The following is a 19,323-nucleotide window of genomic DNA, read 5'->3' as shown; positions in this document are numbered from 1 at the left end:
GCCCAACTTGCTCCGCACCAATTTCAGGACAAACAAGAGATTGCTCTTTCACCTGCCTTTGATTTCCCGAAGATGCTGCCAGTGGAAGCAGGCTTTGAGATTATTTTTTTTCTCTCTAAATGGGAAGGGTGGGGCCTCCTTCTGGCTACACATAAAATTCTTCAAAGCAGAAAGTATTATATCAGATGCAGCAGCAGAACAAATCCCATGTGATCAGAAAGCTGATCAACGGGATGCCTGCTTAATTGGGATGCTTGCCAGAGACCAGATTTGGAACAGCGTGCTTAATAGCTCCAAACAATAGCTGAATGCTTAGACGTTTTAAAGTGCATTTTCACCAGAAAAGCTACCGTGTGGGGAAAAACCAAACCAAAACAGCCCAGCACTTGACATAGCAGCTTTTCACCACGCTTCCTGAAATGGCATTGAATGGGTCTGTCTGTGAGCTTGCATCTAAACATTCACCACCAGACCTTGCACCACCGCTTTTGAACCAAGAGCCAGGACCCTGATGATGGCTGTTTAATGAAGGTGCTGCTGGGAGCAGATCTGTGTCCCAGGTGGGCTGCCTGCTGCACGCTGCTCACAGAAGTCTACTAGGTGTGAATTAGCAGTTGCTAGCCTGAGCTTATTTCTCTGAAGTCTCTGGGTGCTCTCTGATGTTGCTGCTAACCACCCGTCTGTGCAAAGCTGAGAATCCTGTGAACGTTTGGTGCCCATGATGCAGTTTTACAGAGACTGCTTCCTACAGCACTTTAAAACAAGTCAGTCAAGGACACGGAGCAGAGTATTTGCTCAGCATGGTGTATTTGTCTGGAGAGACCTTGGGAAGACCACATAGGTGCCAAGTAGGAAGACTGCTAGTGAAGCTTTGACTTTCGAAAGTCCACGTTCACCTTGACTGCTGGCTTTGGTTGAGCTGTGCTGGAAGCTCTCTGGACTAGTTTTGTGCCTTTGTTGGACTGCATAAACATCAGGTTGGAAGTAGATAGAGATGGGCTCTGGCATCAATGTGGAGAGCCGTTTTGGTTAACGCTGTGTCTGGTTTCTCTGGTCACTTTGAGCCGTATGTGCACTGAAGCAAGGCCACCCAAAAAGCGCTGCACCCTGGACCTGATCCCTACCCTCTCTATTCTGCTTTATCCCTTTGCAGCAGTGCGAGACAGACTTTGGAAGCTGGCCGTGGAGGTGCTTCAGCTCTGGCTCTGACCTGAGCCGATGGAGCAGGGCCGTGGCTTGCATGATGCTGCCCTGTTACCTGCGTCTGCACAGGCAGTTGGATAGAGCATGGCAGCGTTGACATGCCTGTCTCCAGTCGTGCCCTGCTGCTGCACTGGGAAGTGGTTTTCCCTCTCTGAGCTCTCTTTGTTTTCAAGCTCTTCATCTTTTCCTCCTGTCAAGCTCTTTGTCGCCAGGACTGTCTTAACAGCTTTGAGTCACCCAAGCCCCTGAAGACAGAAAACCCAGACTTTAACCCAGCCCTGTGTCCCATCCTGGCGCGGCGGGACGCTGCTGTTGCCCCTTGGTGCTGATGATGGGATTAAAGCACACAGTTGGTAACTCACTTGGCCAGTGATGCTTGGAATAAGTGCTGGAGCAGATTTCAGCAGGTCTTTTGGGCAAGCATTTGTTCCATGCAGCCTAAACCTGATCTGCACCTCATCCTTCAGTCAAAGACACACTAGGGATGAATAAACACACGTACCCTGGCCCACCTGGGAGCTGGTGTCTGTCAAGAGACAGTGCTGTGGGGCATTAATGCCTGACTTTCACACTACAGCAGCCCACAAATGAGAGATCCCTTGAGCTGGGAGCATGTCTTTGTGGTCATATTGGAGAAACTAGCATCTGTGGCAATAGGTAGCTGGATGCTTTGGCTGGTTGGATTCAGCCCAGCATGCTCAGCTTTCGCCTTAGAGGGGTGGTTTTACATGCAGTTCCACTGGAGAGGAACAAGGTTTTTTGCTTTTTCTGAACAACTTCAATCGTGTTTCCAATATCAGGGTCTTTGGCCTTGTCAGTACGAGATCTTTATCTAATGTTTCTCTCACTAGGCTGTAATAAAAGCTGCTGCTGTTTTTTGTGTGCTTTCCATGTGTAGCTACTTAGCAGCAACCTGTCTCCCCTCCTTCAGGCCATCAACACCTCTGTATTTATACTGGGTCTCTCATTTTCAGGCTTTCCCTTTTTAGGGTCTGAGGTAACTCAAAATCAACACTTCCCGGCTGAGACAGGGCTTGTGTTCGACGAAACACCAGCCGCCTCTCTGCCTTCCTCTTCACACCCACTCTATGTTTCTTCCACAGCTTTAGCATGATTTCTGCTAGGCAAATTGAATGCAACTTCTAGTTTGTTAACAAAATCAGCTGTTCCAGGTTCTGTCACTGGTGGTGGTGACACATGCCCCTCCCTGGGACAGGCCTTTGCTCACACCTTCAACCCAGCTGCTTCTGTGCTCCAGGTCTGTGAGGAGCTCGGAGCTGTCGGAGTCCTTGGCAGCCCTCCCCCCACGATGTGTTCTCACAACAGCCATTCCAGCTTTGGGGGGTTTACATTTTTTATTCTTACAAGCATTTTAATACTCAGTAAACCAGTCCCGTGAGCTCTTGCTAGTCTGAACCCCTCTGCCCCTGCACTGTGACTTGTTCCCCCCTGCTCAGGAGTGACTGGTAGTGTCTGTATGTGCTATGGTTAATAAAAGGTAGTTTGCAAGGAAACCTGCCCCGTAGTTCCTGAATTTCCAAGAGCTTTAAGGGAGGTATGTGTTGATACTTTCAATCTGGCTGTTTTGCCCTAGAGCATACCAGCAACTAAGTTGAGACTTTTTTTTAGTGTACAGTCACAATATTGATCTGTCAGGCCTCCTGGCTGGGTGCAATCACAGGAGGTGGATGGGAGGCATGCTGAGGAGAACAGTGCTGTTTGGAGTTAAAATTGGGTTCTGGCTGCAAGGAAGAAACTCGCTGAAATTCCCTCAGGACAGGCCTGGCGCAGGGGACCTGCACAGATGTAAAAGGAGGAGACATTTGGCTGGCAGCATCTTCATTACTGGTACTGATGCGTGAGCCAGGCTGGATTTCCCAATCCAAGACAGGCAGTCAGGGCTGGCAGCGAGCACAGCCCATCTTTTCCCCTCATCAGCCACAATAAATACAAAGCTCCGTGATGCCAGCTTACAGGGGAGCCATCTTCAGTGTGCTTAGCATACTTCAGACCCCCAGTGCTTCTTGGTTTAACGTGTTGAGCGAGGCCTCTGCCTTCTCTGGCTGTGCGTCTGCTGCCACTGCCTTCAGCTGCCGAGTGTCAGTCCCGGGCCCACGGGCAGGGTGCGGAGCAGAGCTGTCGCTTGGAGTCAGCACACGGTTCTTTGAAGGGGTTGTGAAACCCTGGGAACGCGGCAGCAGATGCCAGGGCACGGAAATGGGTGAAGAACCAGCGGCAGCAATAAAATCCATCCTGGTCCTGCGTGCGCCCCTCTGCAGGTCTCCAGGATCACAGGTAGATCGCAGAATCATGGAATAGTTTGGGTTGGAAGGGAAGGGATCCTCAGTTGCTCTTCGTGGACATTTTTGTTCACTCTCTTCAGCCTGGCTTCAGATCCCTTAGCCCTTGACAGTTGTTCCCAGTGAGGAGAGGGGCTGCTCTTGAGGAAACAGCCTTGGAGATAGGGGACTGTGTTCCAGGGAACAGGATCTGCTTCCCAGTTTGTAGTGACTTTAGTGGAAGGGCTGGTATATCACCTCTTTGTGAGTGTTTTGCACCTCTTCCTGCCAGTTTCTGATTAATTCATTGTGAGGCACTGCAAGCCCTCAGCCTTCCTCCTTTGCTGCACGAACGCCCTGAGCCCAGGCAGGAGAAGCTTGCCTTAAAGGATTTCCTGAAATTTTGGAGCACTGTCTGTGCCACTCCTGCTCTGTCAGGATACCCAGGACTCCTGTTGTACTGGGTGCTGGAAACACATAGGGTAGGTTTGCTCACACATTTGTGCAAGCCCCATGTGCTGCAAGGCTTGGGCTACTATGGGTACACAACACAAGTGCTGACAACACATCTTGGGCCCCTGCAGAACCCTGTGCAGGCTGGCCGGGCTGAAGAAACTCCTTCAAATGGCATTTACAGTGCGAATGGCAGCAGAAGTTCAGCAGATACTAGTGGTGCTTGCACAAAAGAAAACAGCCTAATGGGATGCTGCCTTCTCACTAAAGTGTTCAGGGAGTCGCAGCATTTGAAGAACCTTAAAGAGCTTTTCCAGCAGCAAAAGGTGTAAAATGTCTGGGAGCCACAGAGAATTGAAAGAGAGAAGAAGGTATTCACTAAAGGGCCGTGGATCTCTGGGTTTAGTGGTTAAAGTTGGCCATCAGCTGAAGCGGGCTTGACTTAGACTCAAAAGAAGGAAAATTGAAAATCCCTCCCAGAGAGGATTATTTGGTTCTGCTACGCTTAAAGCACCCAGTGCTGCTGATTCAGGAGGCCACGTCTCCTTGTGGAGGAGAAAGTGGGACGTATGCTGGCAGTGACCTGTCGTCCCCTTTCCCATCAGCTCAGGAGCTGCTTGCTGTCATTCTGACCTTAGGAAAGGGGCATTATTAAGCTAAGTACAGGTTAGGACAGCATGGCAGGTGTTACTGTGGGCTAGCTTCATCTAGATCTCAACAAGCAGAGTGTTTCCTAGCTCATGAAAGTAGCGGGATGAAGATGCTGTGGAGAATTACACTGTCCATGTGTGATTTCTTTTAGAAACCCACAGGACTAGGGGTACAAAACCAAAAGCAAGGAGGGGATGATGTGTGTGGCCAGACACCCCAAACCAGTTTGTAAACACGCTTCCGTTTATAGTCGAGTAGAGGCTCTAGCTGCCGAGAACAGCATCGCGTATGCCAGCGGATGTGAGCAGCTTTAACCCAGAGTGCACAGTGGGGCAGGTGACGTAGGGAAAATGAAAGTAGTTGCAAGTCACAGGCTCCTTTGCCTGCCTGAGCTACACCAGCCATGATAACACTGTGTTCAGTGCAGGCTGGTAGCGAATTCAGCCGTGTAGCTAATGGAGTTACGTGCTTCCAGGTCCTGTAGCTGCAGCTTACCTTGGGGTCTCTGTACAGCATTGTGGTGTAGACATACAGAAGCCGAACCATTTATTTGGGAATGAGAAGTCTGTTTAATTTGGACCTGCCCTAATTGCTGGCATGAAATCCTTAATTGTGTCATTAAACTATAAAGATCATCAATATGCTTTGATCTGGCAAATGAGGATGCCTTGTGTTCAGGATGAGTCACAAATCTGTGAGAACGAATGGATCGCAAGAAAATGGCGATAAATGAACAGATTGGAGAGCACAGCATTTTGATGTTGCTAATCAAATTGCCTCAAAGGATTGAAGTGCTTCAAGGCTTTGATGGGTAATCCAAGACAGAGCTTTTTAACTAATACTTTGTTTTTCCTCTTTCTATTCACAGACGACGTTTCCTGTGACTCCATCACTTGCAACAAGCCCCACGATGGCTTTTAGTCCCTACCTGAGTCATGTTTCTCCTGGGATGGGCTTGGTTCCCGCAGAGCTTTTACCAAATACTCCTGTTCTGGTATCCGGAAATCCTACTGTTACAGTACCAGGAGGCTCTGCTGGGCAGAAACTAATGCGTACGGATAAACTGGAGGTATTTGGATGTCTGATACAATACTGCTGATGGGAATGAACAGGGCTTGTGGGCCCAGTTGCTGCTCTCTGTTAGACTGACCTGATGCAGCACAGCGCAGAGTTTAACTGGCAGCTTTCCTAACACAGGGATGCTGCTGCTCTTTGCTTGAGCAGGCTCCCAAGCAGGGCCTGATCCCAAATCCTTGGAAGGCACTGGAAATTTGAAAGCACTCACTCTTCTCATTTCAGTGGGCGTTAGAGCAGGACTAGGATTGTTGTTTTCTGTGTGTGATGTGCTGCACTTAAAAAACGCAAGTGGATGGTCTGCCGTTTCACTGAACTGAGTGGGAGATGTTTTGGAAGTAACAGACCCTTCCCTTGTCTTGAGATGGGCTTATTTAGCTTTTACAGAAAGCTTTAAGCATTACGCTGGTGGGAGTGCTGGGTACAGAGCACTGGAAAGGTGTCTCCTCCCCCCTCCCAGCTGGCTGGGCATGCTGGGACTTAGCGTTGGAGGAGTTGTAAATGTCTTTCAAACCCTAAGCAGAGGCTCTGCAGGAGATAAGGGCTGAGGACCTGAATTCAGAGGCCCCTGCAGGTGTAAATTATAACACAGGAAGGTAGTGGAGAAGGGTGTAATTTCAAAACACACTGTTTTGTGTTACATACTTTATATTGCCCTGTTGATTGCTTCCGTTCTCACATGATGTCTCGTCTTTCTCCACCACTCAGTCGGATAGTGCACGGGTACGTGATTTACACCACCAGCTATAGTCCTCACCAATTTCGTTTAGTTCCTCAGACAAGGCAACCTTGCAGATCCCTTTTGGGAAACCTTATTCTCTGCCTTTGATGCCTCAGTGCTCATAGCTTATGAGGATCTGCAAGATCTTCATAAAGCTAGCCCTTCTGATAACACCTTACGAACACGTTGCAGTGTAAACAAATGAACTATCAAGGCAGGGTTTTATTGTGGAGAGCAGTGAGACTGTTTATATGAAAGAGGCTCCTCATATTTAAGAAAAGGTACTTGTTGCAAATAACAGCAGCCTGCAACGTTCAGAATTAAATGTCCTGCCCGAGATGCTGCTCCATAACACGTACGTGATCCAGCTGAGACACAAATGGCAGAGTTATTAACATTTAAGCTTAGAGGCAGGGGAGGAATCCTGAGCTTCAAAAGTTTTGGTAAAATGACGTTATCTGGGGTCACTTTCCATTCTGCACAAATTCTGTCCTCCACTTGCATTTGGTAATTGATCTTAGTAACATTGTGGGTGTTTTCATACCTTGAACTGGTTGTGAGCAGCACGGGTTGCCCCTGTGAGTGTTGGTATATGTGCTGCCCAAGACGAGCATGGGTTTAGAACACACACGTAGTTTAATGTGCCCCAACTGAACGGATACTCTGTGTTGAAAATACTGAATGAAGAGTAACTTGATGTTCTGCTCAACATTGTGCCTTTCTTTCAAGGTTTGTCGAGAGTTTCAGCGTGGAAATTGCACACGTGGTGAGAATGATTGCCGCTATGCTCACCCTATAGATATTGCAATGATAGACACAAATGAAAATACTGTTACAGTTTGCATGGATTACATCAAAGGTCGATGCTCTAGGGAGAAATGCAAGTACTTTCATCCCCCTGCACACCTGCAAGCCAAAATCAAGGCAGCTCAACACCAGGTGAACCAGACAGCTGCAGCTGCGATGGTAAGTAGAGCTCTTACCAGGCCGTATTTCCACTGCTAAGAGACCTCATTCGTGGCACGTGTGTGGTTTATGGAAAAGCAGAGTGCATTGTAAATGGCTGATGAGAGAGCTGAGAGCATGTGCAGTATGGATCCCATCTCTTCCTCCGTTCTGTGTGCTCACCGTAGCAGTTAGCCCCAGGTGGCACAGTCCGTCTCGCCAGCTAGGGACACGGTGCTGCACCCTGCTGTTTTCTGACATGACGTCATGAGGGGACATGAACAGCACCTTCCCTGGCAAGCCCTTGGTGTCAGTTGAGCTTCGTCAATACACAATGACAGCAAAGACTGCCCATCCCATAATACACCATTTGCAGGGAGATCCTGGCCTGTTGAAGTCAGTAGGAGAATTTCCACTGACTCAAAGCAGACAAGATACCGGTTGTTCAGGCTTAGCAGACTTTCGCCCGGTACCTTTGACAAGGCTCAGTGAAATGGCAAGGCCCAAACCAAGGGTGACTTCCTGACCTGTTTGATGCTTTGGACCTGGCATAGATGGCCCCACCTGCATTTTATTTGGAATTGTGACTTTGAATACCTACAATTCTAAAAACCAGGCGAGGAAGACTTACCAAGTCAAATTCCTAGCTGGAGCAGATGCTTGCCATTCAGTTTATGGCACCTGTTTATTCTGGAGATTAGAGAGCTGGAATATTCAGACTGGGGAGGGCAGAAGAGGATCAGGCGGGTCTTACCTCTGTGTATAAATTCCTAGAGGGGGAAGTAAAGAAGACAAGAGGGAGACTCTCCTCTGTGGTGCCTAGTGAAAGGGTAAGAGGTAATGGGCACAAAATGAAATACAGGAAATTCCATTTAAATGTCAGAAAAAAACTTACTTTAGCATGAGTGGGGTCAAACACTGCAGCGGGTTGCTCCATCCTTGGAGATACTCAGAAACTTCCTGGATGCGGTCCTGAGCATGCTGCTTTAGCTGACCCTGCTTTGAGCCAGGTGTTGGACTACATGATCTCCAGGAGTCCCTTCCAACATCATCCAATCTGTGATTATTTTTTTTTTAAATAACTAATATTAAAAGGGTTATTGCCAACATTTTTTTATTTACAAGTAAGGGTATTAGTATTTTTCTAAATACCTTTTTAAAGACAGTAAAGGAGTTTGCGTTTCATTCGTGGTGAAATGGAATGCAAAACCAGAAGATTCTAGACATTAAACAGCTGCCCTCCTTGTAGCATCAGTATTACCTGGAATCTGATTTGAAGAACCAGTTTATACTGCAATATTTATTTGTCCTGCAGAGTTTATTTTTTACTGTTTTTATTATTGTTGAAAGAACAGCCCAAGTCTGTTGAAAAAAACCTTCTGAAATGAAACTCTTGTGTTTTTTACGATTGAATCTTTACTTTTTCACTAATTATCTAGGACACTACTTAACCAAAGCCAGTGCATGTTTTATTCATGCTTCTGGCTTCTCTTAAAAATGTGATTAACCTTATTTGTATGCCATTAACTAGAATCTTTAAAATATTTATTGATGGCTTGTTGCATCACCCCTGCTACCAAAACACCTTACATTATTTATTGACTTTTTCAAGGTTTGATGCATTTGCTGTACTTGTTGAGAAATAAGACTTTACTAAAGGGAATAATGGTTCCCAGTGTTCTTGGATCAAAAAACATATGCCAGACAAATGGGTGTACCTTCTAAAATAGATTTGGAATTACTTCAAATCTAAATTCAGAAGATATTTCTGAGGGACCCAATCCTGCAGTGACTTGACATGCACAAGTAGTAGCTTTACTCCTGCTTGGCTGAAGCCTGTGCAGCACAGTCGGATGAACTGGGTCAGGCTCAGTCCCCAGTTCAGGATGGCACTTAAGCACGTGCATGAACCTCCCTTCCTTACCGGCGGTCCTTCCCCTGCCAAGAGCGCTCCTGCTGACCTCTGCATGGCGTGTAGCTGCAGCGCTGGGGCTGACGCTTGCAGGTGCTAATGCCTGAGCTCTCCTGACCCGCCGTGCCAGCCGCAGTGAAGATGCTCTAAAGCACATGTCCCATGATGACATCTCTTTACTTTTAAAACTTAGCGAGGCAAAACAGCTGACTAGGCGCTAGGCCAGGTAATTCCTCAGCCACCCCATGTTGTGCATGCCTCGTCTTTTTAATATATTGTATAATGCATTCTTTTTTTTGTTGTTTTTTTGTTTTTTTTTCTCTTCACCTCCCCAAAATGTTGCTCTCTCTTGACACACTTCTGCTTGCTGGTTTTGTTACTGTGCTTGACCCCCCTTCCCCGGCCCATTGCCATCATGTGCTCGCTGCCTGCTAATTAAGACTCAGCCAGCTGTCAGATCACTGAAGCGACCGCTCGAGGCAACCTTTGACCTGGTACTTGGACCTTTCACCTTCTCGCTTTGCACGTAACCATCTTAGTCTGCATGAAAGCTTTCTGCACGTGTGTTAGTGCCTGGGGAGACTGTCCATCCTGGCCAGAAATGTTGCAGTGTGCGTTCAGACATGCCAATCCTGTGCCCCACATGCCATCCATTAACTGATCTTTGCCTCCTGGAGCCTGGATGTGTTTTGGAGGCAGTGAATAATCTTGGCAGGAGGCAGCTCTGGGTTTTGAAGTCTCTTTCCAAACAGCAGCAGCTTTGGAGTCATGAGATGCAATGTTTCGGTGAGAATTTAACTTGTTAGGTCTGCAGTCTGCAGGATATGCCAGGGGACTGGGTGGTGCAGGAGATATCCAGCCACTTTCCCTGGTATGCCCCACAGTGCAGCCTTGCCTGGCAGTGTCGTGCTTATACTGCCCTGCAGAAGGGAGTTCTGTGCAGTGGGCACAACTCAAGTTTAGGAGGGAGAGAGCTAAGAATCCCACTCAGATTTGTGCTGGGAACTGAAGCAGATGCATTGCAGGACTTTGGTCATGGGTTCTGTAAACTGAGGAGTTGACTGCCTCTGGTTCCTCCCCCCATACCCCAGTGGGTCAGTGTCAGAGAAGGGACCTTGCTCTGGGTGCCTTTTGCTTCAGTGTCAGGAACAGGATCTGCTCCCTAGGCTTCCATCTGCAAGCTGTCTTCCTAGAAGCTACCTTAAATTATTTTCTGAGTCTCAAATATGTTTTACCTTTTTTTGTGACACTCACAGCGAGGCAGAAGCCATCCTCCCAGTCTGCTGTCAATCCTGGCTCCATAGAGGACAACTCCTACTTGTTCAACCTAAATAATGAGCGATCCAGTACATCCTAAAAAAAAAAAACAGCTGTAGGAGGGAAAGGAAAGTATGGTCATTGAAACCTTGCAGCTGGGGTTGCTTCTCATTTCCAGAGCTAAGCTGCAGAGGCTGATCTGCTCCCCCTCCCTGCTGAAGACTTGGTTTTGGGGTTTTTTTAAGTAGTCAAGAGGCTTCCTTATCAGAGTTTTCGGCAGCAGCAGTAGGAAACCTTGTTAGGGACCAGCTTCTACCAGCATCACACTGTAAATGACCCAACAGCCTCTCACTCCTGCTGCTCACGGCTGACACAGACACAGCCCCAAAGCCTGCACAGGCAGTGCTGCACGGTGCCTTGCTGGCCATTCCAAGAGCCACCGCTCTGAGGAGACAGGGTCTGGCAGGGAGTGGGAAAGCCCTTTAACTCCTCTACCCTCCTGACCTCCCCCACTCAACAAAAACCCATCAGATAAGTTGCTTTTGATAGTCTGAAACATCTGAAGGTTTGCAGCCGCATTGTTGGAATATGTCAGCTCCTCTGAACCCTTCAGGAAGCTGCACCAGAGAAGGATTCACAGTGGTGATGAGAGCATGTATAATAGTGAGAGGAGACGGCTCAGATTGCTTCTACTGTTTGCCAGGAATGGATGCTGCCTCTGCCCTCTCTCATTTTGTATTTGTCGTGCCTTGGACTGAAGCAGCAAGCGAGATGCAGAGCCAGCCCCTCTTTCCTAAGTGCAGAGGGCTGACAGTGTCATCTGCTCCCAGGAGACAGCCATCTGAGGGCAACTTTGAGGTGCAATTAAATTGTTTGTTGCACAGATTTAATCCAGTTCTCGTCTTGCAAAAAATAACCAGAGAGGCTTGTTAACCAGCACGTGGGAAATTTTGACGTTGGCACACAGGGTGTTTTTATCTGTCAGTCATGCTGAAGGATTGCTCTCCATGCCATGCAGAGAAGTGGCACAAACCTCTTTGTTCAGATGCTCGTGTTCCAGCAGGAACGTGGCTTTCCCGGCCCAAAAATGGGAGGCTGCCTGGCATTTTTGTAGTGGGAATTGTTCATTGGGATCAGTGCGGTCTGTCACATGGATACTGAAGGAGTGCACGTAAACACACAGGCAAAGTCGGAAAAAGGTACTGTCAAAGGCTGCTGCTACATCTGTGATGGTCAGAGCTTGTCCGGAGGGAAGTCACATGCAGCAGCATGAGCCCTGCAGGGGAGGCACTTGCTGAGTATTTCCATAGGGTCAGAATTAGTGAGGAGTCTCCTGTTGTAGGTGCTGCAGGGCATGCTTGGGGGATTCCTTCAGAACCAGGACAGGGTGCAAGACAGAAATGTTGTATCCCCATGAGCTGTTACAATGCCTGCAGGTCCTGAGACCGACACAAAAATTTTGGCCGGTTTCACAAGAGACACCCTTGTTTGCTGCTGTGTCCCTGCCAGGTCCCTGTGCAGGAGCTGTATTGGCCCAGTGTCATCACGTGCAATTTTAGACACCTCTCCCAGGCGTTTGTAGATAGACCTTTCAGTGAGTGTGCTCCTGGCTTGGGGCTCTTACCTCAACACAAGGGCTGGAGAGGTGGTGAGGCTAGATCCTTCTGTCCCCCTGCCCTCCTGCACCTTAACACCTCAACAAGAGAGGTTGGCAACAGGAGGAGCACGTCTCCATGCTCTGTACAGATGCTCCTTCAGCTGCTGGGATGGGAGAGGTGACGCAGAAGGCTGTGTCAAGCCAGAAGCAGACCGAGACGGGCTCCTGTGCCCAGAGAGCCCACACGGCAGAACGGACCTTCAGGCTGCACAGCAGCTGCTGCAGGGTGCTTGTTTCTTCAGAAGACTCTGGAAATGTTGCATTTATTTAGGTTTCTCCATCAGCTGCTGTTCAGGCCTTTCCCAAAGGTGCTGTTCAGGGAGCAGTAGTGGGACTACGTAGCTCCTTTCTCTTCCTTGTGTCCAGGGGGCTGCAGCAGGGTGGAAAGAAGCATGAAGTTAGAGAGACAGCATCCCTATGGCCTGTTGGTGTTTGTACGCTCCCTCTGACTGCAGCACTGGGCTCAGGAATTGTCCCCCGTGTAAAGAGCCAGGGCATCATGGTGAGGTCTCAAAGCCTTGAGCTCTGCAGCTTTTGGCACTGCCATTATGGGATAATGGGCTTTTTGGGGTGGTGACAGCCTTTGGCCAAGGAGCAAGGAGTCACAAGTCCATTATGTGCCTGGCACAGTTGCTTTGCTATAATTAGGGTTTTTTTTTTTTTCTGAGGCTGATTTTGGAAGTGTCTGAAAAAGAATATTTTGCAGTCAGGCACAGTAAGGAGCATGAATGTAAGTGGCAAGTTCTTCAGTCCCTGTAAATCTACAAAACGCCTCTGATGTAAGTGGAGCTACTCTGGTCTCTTCAAGCTGCAGGTCTGCCCCCTGCCTGGAGGAACATTCATGTAGCTGTCATTAAATAAACAAGATGTAGATCCAGGCAGATTTAACATAGATACCAATGAGGGCTCCCCTAGAAATGGAAACTCTTAGATCTTTACCTAAAAGACCTCATCCTAAAATACGGGTCTTAAGCAAAAGATTTTGGTGTCTCTGTCCGAGAACATTGTCCCATGTTTGACTGCTCTCTTTTGGTACTAGCCAGAAGAAGTCTGGAAAGATGAAGTCCTAATGCTGTCTTGGAATGCCTGCTAGCATTAGCAGAGGATGTGTGCATGTCTGAGGGCGGTTTTGCAAAGGCAATTTCTTCTAATTTTCTTTTTTTAATAATAAAATCACCTAAAAGCCACCATGTGAATAGAGATAGGATGGCATAATACTTTGCCTGGAAGTATCTTGCTTAACATTTCTCAGATGAGCAGTCTCCCATAGCAAATCAAATTTAAAGCAAAACCTGTTTCTAGATGATGACAAACTGTTGCAAGCTTTCACTTATGTTCTGTTGTATGTTGATCTTCACGATGCTTTAAAATCTCTTTATGTGTGTCCTTTCTTCCGAGGATGTGTTTGTAGCCTTAACCCTTCTAAACCTCCTCTATTACCTACCCTTCACTGTTATTCAAATAAAAAAATTGGGGTGGTAACCCTATTTTTCAGCCATTGCTTTGCTACATGATACAGACTAACGCAGCTAGGCAGAAATGACCTGATTCTGCATGTCTTCCACGTGCGTAAGTCTCGTTGACGTCAGTGGGAGCGTTACGTGCAAAAGGACTGCAGGGCATAATTAAAAAGGACCCTTTTCTCAAAATGTGCAGGGAAAAAATTGTGGTTTCTGCTTGGGTACAATGAAAACTGTAAATTATTAGAAGCGTTCCTGTCTCCTAAGAACCTGACATACTACTTTGCTGTTGAGACATGCTTGGGTGAATGATGAGTAACTCGCTGAGAGAAGTTCCTGAGTTGGGTTAATGCTTTTTACCAAGTCTGATCATGAAACAGGTTTGACAGGCTGGAAGAAGCTCAGTGGTGTGATAGAACAAAAAGAAAGGATTTGCCTGATAGCAAGGCCCACACAGATCTTCTTTGAACACCAGATTTGTCAATGGCTTTTTCCACTTTTAATAATGAGCAAGCATTGTTGGAGGCCTTCTAGAAACCGGGAGCAGGTCCAGATCTGCTGGTGGTGGGCTGTGCCATCGGTGCAGGCAGTGGAGAATCAGCCTTGTTCCTGGCCGTGTCGCTCAGCCACTCTGCTAACAAGTGGAAATATATTTTACTGTGAACGTAACGTTCTGGGTGGAACTGGCAACAGCTACTGCTTCACCACCTGGACACGCGGGTCAGCTGCAAACAATTCCGTGCTTCTGCACGTACCTGTAGGCAGGGGTTGAAACAGGCAGAGGCAAGCATCCCTGTGTTTTTCCATGGCATTTGTTGCTTCTGCTAATCTTCTTGGTTTTAAATAGTCATCTACTATGTTTCTCTTAGCTGGTATTGAGGGTTTTTTCAATGCTTGTTGCCTGCAACTGCTCTTCATAGTATTCTGTCCAGGTGATCATCTCTCCCCTTCCTCCTCCTCCACCTCCTCCTCCTCCTGCTTTTTTTTAATCCCTGTGTGTCCAAGTCAGTCCTGCGGAAAAGCTCCCTTAGCATCCCTCCTCCTCTTGACTACCCCTTCTCCTGGTGCATTTACTAACTGCTTACCTAGTAAAGTTGTGGTTTCACCTACTCCTTCTACTGTGAATTAGCTGCTCTTCTCTTTCCTGTCTCCCTAAATTGACACAGTTGCAGGTGATTTGCAGCCAAAACTCCCTATTACTTATTGCATGCTTGATCTCCATCTGGGGCCCCTTTTTCACTCCACTTGTCTTTAATGACTCCCTTATCCACAGGCCCTGCCGCCTGGTGCACTTCAACCTTTACCAAAGAGGCCAGCACTTGAAAAAAACAATGGTGCCACCACAGTCTTTAACCCAAGCGTTTTCCACTACCAACAGGCTCTAGCCAACATGCAGTTGCAACAGCCTACATTCATCCCTACAGGTAAGTGTCTCCTTGCTTTCCCCAGCATCCCAGTTGTCTTTTTTTATGACCTGGGCGTTGACCATATGAGTAGATTTGTAAGGGTCCTTAGCAAAAGGGTATCAGTGTGCAGTTTCATGTTAAAAAGGGATGAAAAGTTAACATTTGTTGTTTGACTTTGTTTTCCTTCACAATTCAGAGCTTTTCACTTGTAAAGATCCTTTCTTGACCTTTTTTGTTTGGTTTCGGGGTTGTTTTTTTTTTTAAGAGGTCAAACTAAGAAAAATGTCTGCATGTTTCTTGAATTCATACCTTCTGTTTCTCCTTCCTTATGGTTCAACTGGTTAATGCCAAATTAATTCTTTGACTCTTGCACAGCACTCTTATGGACTCATGTTAAAATGTCTTTATGCCTGCTCACTTGAAGCTGCAGGTTCTGAGCTTCTTCTGAGCTTCTGTCTCAGCGACCTACATATTCCAGCAGCCATGTTTATAGAGGGAACGATTCGTCTTTAGTAAATAAAAATTACATAATCCTCTTTAAAGGCATATATTTCCCTCTTGCTTGTCTTTTGACCGGTACAATAGCCTAAGCTTTTTAAAAGCAATTTAACTCCCAGCCTTTATTATACCTTTACGGTCTCAGAATAAAATTGAAAGATGCAGTTCGTTAATTCGTATAGGACTCGAAAATATTGGCAGATGTGACAGCTGACTAGCCAATTAACCTCTATTCACTGCAGCCAAGTGAAAACCAAAACCTGCTTAGAGCAGTAAGTATTCTAAGTGGATGAATTAGAAATATTACAGAGTTGATAGCTTGGGTTTTAGTATCATTATTATCATTGCAAAGCATCATAAAGAATCGAACGCCCAATGTTTAATGTTTCGTGCTGTATTCACTTGCAAGATGATATTTTAAAAAATATACAGTGTTTCTCTGGGTCAGCCCCTTGGAGGTGAACACATAGTAGAGCTGCACCTCAGCCCTGCCACTCCTGGGGCCAGGGGAAAAGCTTCAGAGAGAGTCCTAGACTGAGGCCAAACTGTGTCTCAGGTGTGATCGCAGTTCCAGAGGGCTGAGACCTAAACCTCCTAAAGCTGCTCCTGCAGCTTTCCTGGTCTGAGAGCACTTGGAGACACTCAGAACTCATCAGCTGCCAAGATACTCTTCCAGGGAAGTGGAGTCTTGTACGGAGAGACAGAGGGAGGGACTCGGATAGGAGGCTCCTGCCATGTGCCAAGTGCTCTTGGAGGGAGTGGGCTGAGCTGACCTTACCTCACTCTGTTAGCTGCCAAGCGACATCCTTCTTCAGGAAACACTGACACCTTTGAGGATGCCAAGGCCCCAAGCTGGCTACACGCTCCTCTTTCTCGAGGTCGCGGTCGCCAAAGTTGACGTAAGGACATGCATTTCTGATGCGAGCACCGTAAATCAGCTTTTACCCAGCACTCTCCCTGCGCTCTTGTGCCCTGTCTCATGGCAATGAAATTATGCGCAGGGCTGACTGGTAACAGGTCTGTTTGCTGGCACCTGCTCTCGTCTGAGGGCATTAATGCTGGGCAGAGCAGCAAATTTCCAGTCAGAGGACGGGTCTCTGATGAATTTGCTATACGCATTTTCCCTTATGCATCAGGCTGCAGATCTGGTCTCAGCCTTTGCAGCGCTCTGCAAGGCGAAGCAGAGAAGCGGCACGTAGCAGCTCACACCGTGGGGAGGTGAAGCGAGCTGTTGCTTTTCATAGTTTTTCCTGTTCAGTTATTGAGAGATCAGCATCGTGGGTTGCCATGGGGCGGGGAAGGTCAGTGTGTCTGTTGAAAATGGCATCATCACTAAATTGCTTCAAGCCCAGAAAAAAACTGCCTCTTTCAGCTTAAACTAGAGACTTTGAATCCCAGTCCCTGCTTGCAGGAGTAAATTGCTTTTGGAAAGTCAGTTTTAACATGAGTGTGACGTTCTTCTAAGGGCAATTTGTTTTCTGCTGACATGATCAGAAAGAAATCAACATACCCTTTACCAAAAAAAACCTCCAAACAACCCTGATTTCTAGGATAGATCATATAATTTCATACCAGGGTGAGAGAAGAAATACATTCTCTACTACCCAAGAATTCAAGAATTAATTTGGTTTGCTGTGATCTCTTAAAACTGAGTTTAAACTACTTATGTACCAATATGCAGAATCTGTTTGCATGTGCTTAAATACTGAATGCTGCAAAGAGAATACCTGCTTTTTAGTTAAAGTGATTCTAACACTGAAGCTTCACTAATGAAATATCCCTTCTGTTCATCTTTCCACGCTTCAATGCATGGTGTGCAGGGTCAGTTCTGTGCATGACACCCACTGCAAGCGTTGGTAGGTTTTTCTACACAAACTTCTCACCTTTTCCTAATCTGAAAGAGACAGCAGTTAGTATGCATCAGTGAGAACCTGGGTGGCTGAGTGGTGTGACTGTCTATCCGCTGTCTTCTTTGAGGCTTAAATGGTTGTATCCCTTTTAATTTCTGTGCAGTGTTTTGTGTGACTAATAAGAGAATCCAAGGTGATGTGTTCCCACCCCTATTTAGTTCCGCTGCAGAGACAAAAATTCATCACTTAAATGTCTTCACAACCCATTTAAGTCATCCAACAAAAGGAAATAGCAGTGGTAGAATCCTGTTGGGTTTTTTTGTTGGTGGGGTTTTTTTTGTTTGGTTGTTTTTTGGGGATGGTTTATTTGTTTGTTTTTTAATCAGGCATCAGGTGGATTAGAGTTTGGATTTTTGGTTTTCCTTCAGAGGACACTTTAGGTGATTGTTTTAATAAGGACACTAAGGAGGGACACATCTGGGGTCAGCCGTTCTGCCAGAGCAGGGCACTGCTTGTAGAGGGAGAGAAGTGGGGCTTAAGCCGCGGGCTGGCTGAAGATGCATCTCTGTAGTGGAGCGTCAGATGTGAGGGACAAGGATCCGTAGGGAAATAGCGCTGCCGGTGGACCTCGGACAGGGTGAAGTGAGAGGGCTGAGTACATGCTGCTGCGGGGAGCCAGAACATTCAGCTCAGAATCTGAGTCTTACTGGGAGCCTGTGCAGGTCTTTGGGCACAGCAGGCTGGGTGAAAGCTGAGCTTTCATCCTCCAACCAAGGTTATACCAGGCTACCAGCATCCAGGTGTGTGCCTGCTTCAGCCAGAGGGAGAGAGGTGAGAGCAGGAGCTCTGGGGAGGGTGCAAGGCTTTTGTGGAGCAGGCCGGAAAGCTTTGGCAGGAATGGCTAAGCACTCTGCTCTCGAACCTCCCCATCCCTGTAGCGCAGGGAGGACACACCGCTTTGCATGACGGGGAGCTGAGCCCTTCAAACACACCTCTGCCTGTAGGAAACCCCAACCCACATGTTCCAACGTCCTGTGCATCCCACGGGCACGCGTGCTCCCCACCGGGGCCAGACGCAGCTGCTGGGGTGGAGGGGAAGGCAAGTCTGCTTCCCTGCCGCACGTTTGTGGGGACGGCTGGGCCTTCCCATGGGCTCCTGGCCCCACAAACCCCTCCTGAGTTTGGGGGATGCCCATGCGCACCCCAGATGACCTCCTCCAGTACCGTGAACTGCGGGATGCGCAGCTTCAGGAGGCTGCCGAGCTCCATGTTGCCGTGTTGTCCTTTCGGATGCTCTTTCTTCAAATTGTAACTGTTCAGGTGCATTTGTGTATTTTTCCCTCTCTGCCCCCTCCCCTCTCCATCCCCCCCTACCCTGCAAAAGGAAGAGTTTTGCCAAATCCTCTAGAATTAGAGTGGAAAGGAAGCACACTGACTTTGTACCTAGAGAGCTTGGGCTGCCAGCCGCTAGTTCGCAGTGCCTGCAGCTCCGGCCCGTGCCGAAACATCATCCCTGCTAGAGAGAGGCAAGAAAACCTGGTGAAAGGGCTACAGCGGCTACTGCAAAGTGCATCATGTACCTCTGGTTGCTGGCGGGGATGGGGTGGGGAGGGAAGGGGACAAGCTTTCCCAGGCGGGTGGGAGGGTGCGCTTGCCAAAATGTCCCCACCCAAAGGAACGTGCACTGGCTGTGTCTAACTCCCCACGGGTGCGAGCTGACGTGGGCTTTTGCTAGCACACCCGCCCTCTCCCCCCTTTGGAAATTTGGCCCTCGGAGTCTAATACATCATTGTTCTGCTTATAAATGTACTAAGTGTTGAGAATGTTTTGGTTTTTTCCTTAATTATAATTGTAATTGGCTTTTCCCCTTCTCTCTTGTTTATTTTTTTTCCCAACGCTGTCTTGCTTTGCACTGTGATTGCATGCTGCGCCCCGATGTGTCCTTCATGACGATGTC

The 19,323-nt window shown here is 47.6% G+C and overlaps 1 protein-coding gene across 1 annotated transcript in view; it reads left to right on the top strand.

Annotated features, from left to right (window-relative positions):
- The window catches only part of LOC104514391 (muscleblind-like protein 3), a gene marked incomplete at its 3' end in the record, with an annotated part of 46,310 nt that extends 28,938 nt beyond the window's left edge, over positions 1–17,372 (top strand). Inside the window, exons 3-6 of the mRNA XM_010158055.1 lie at positions 5,455–5,655; positions 7,111–7,347; positions 14,886–15,036; positions 17,337–17,372. Of these exons, the coding sequence (XP_010156357.1) occupies positions 5,455–5,655; positions 7,111–7,347; positions 14,886–15,036; positions 17,337–17,372 (625 nt within the window). The remainder of the gene's footprint in view (positions 1–5,454; positions 5,656–7,110; positions 7,348–14,885; positions 15,037–17,336) is intronic.
- Positions 17,373–19,323: the final 1,951 nt, after the last annotated feature.

Source organism: Eurypyga helias, unplaced genomic scaffold (assembly GCF_000690775.1).
Source record: "Eurypyga helias isolate BGI_N326 unplaced genomic scaffold, ASM69077v1 scaffold27798, whole genome shotgun sequence".
NCBI lineage: Eukaryota > Metazoa > Chordata > Aves > Eurypygiformes > Eurypygidae > Eurypyga > Eurypyga helias.
Note: the sequence above shows the minus strand (reverse complement) of the source record. Positions and strands in the feature narration are given on the sequence as shown.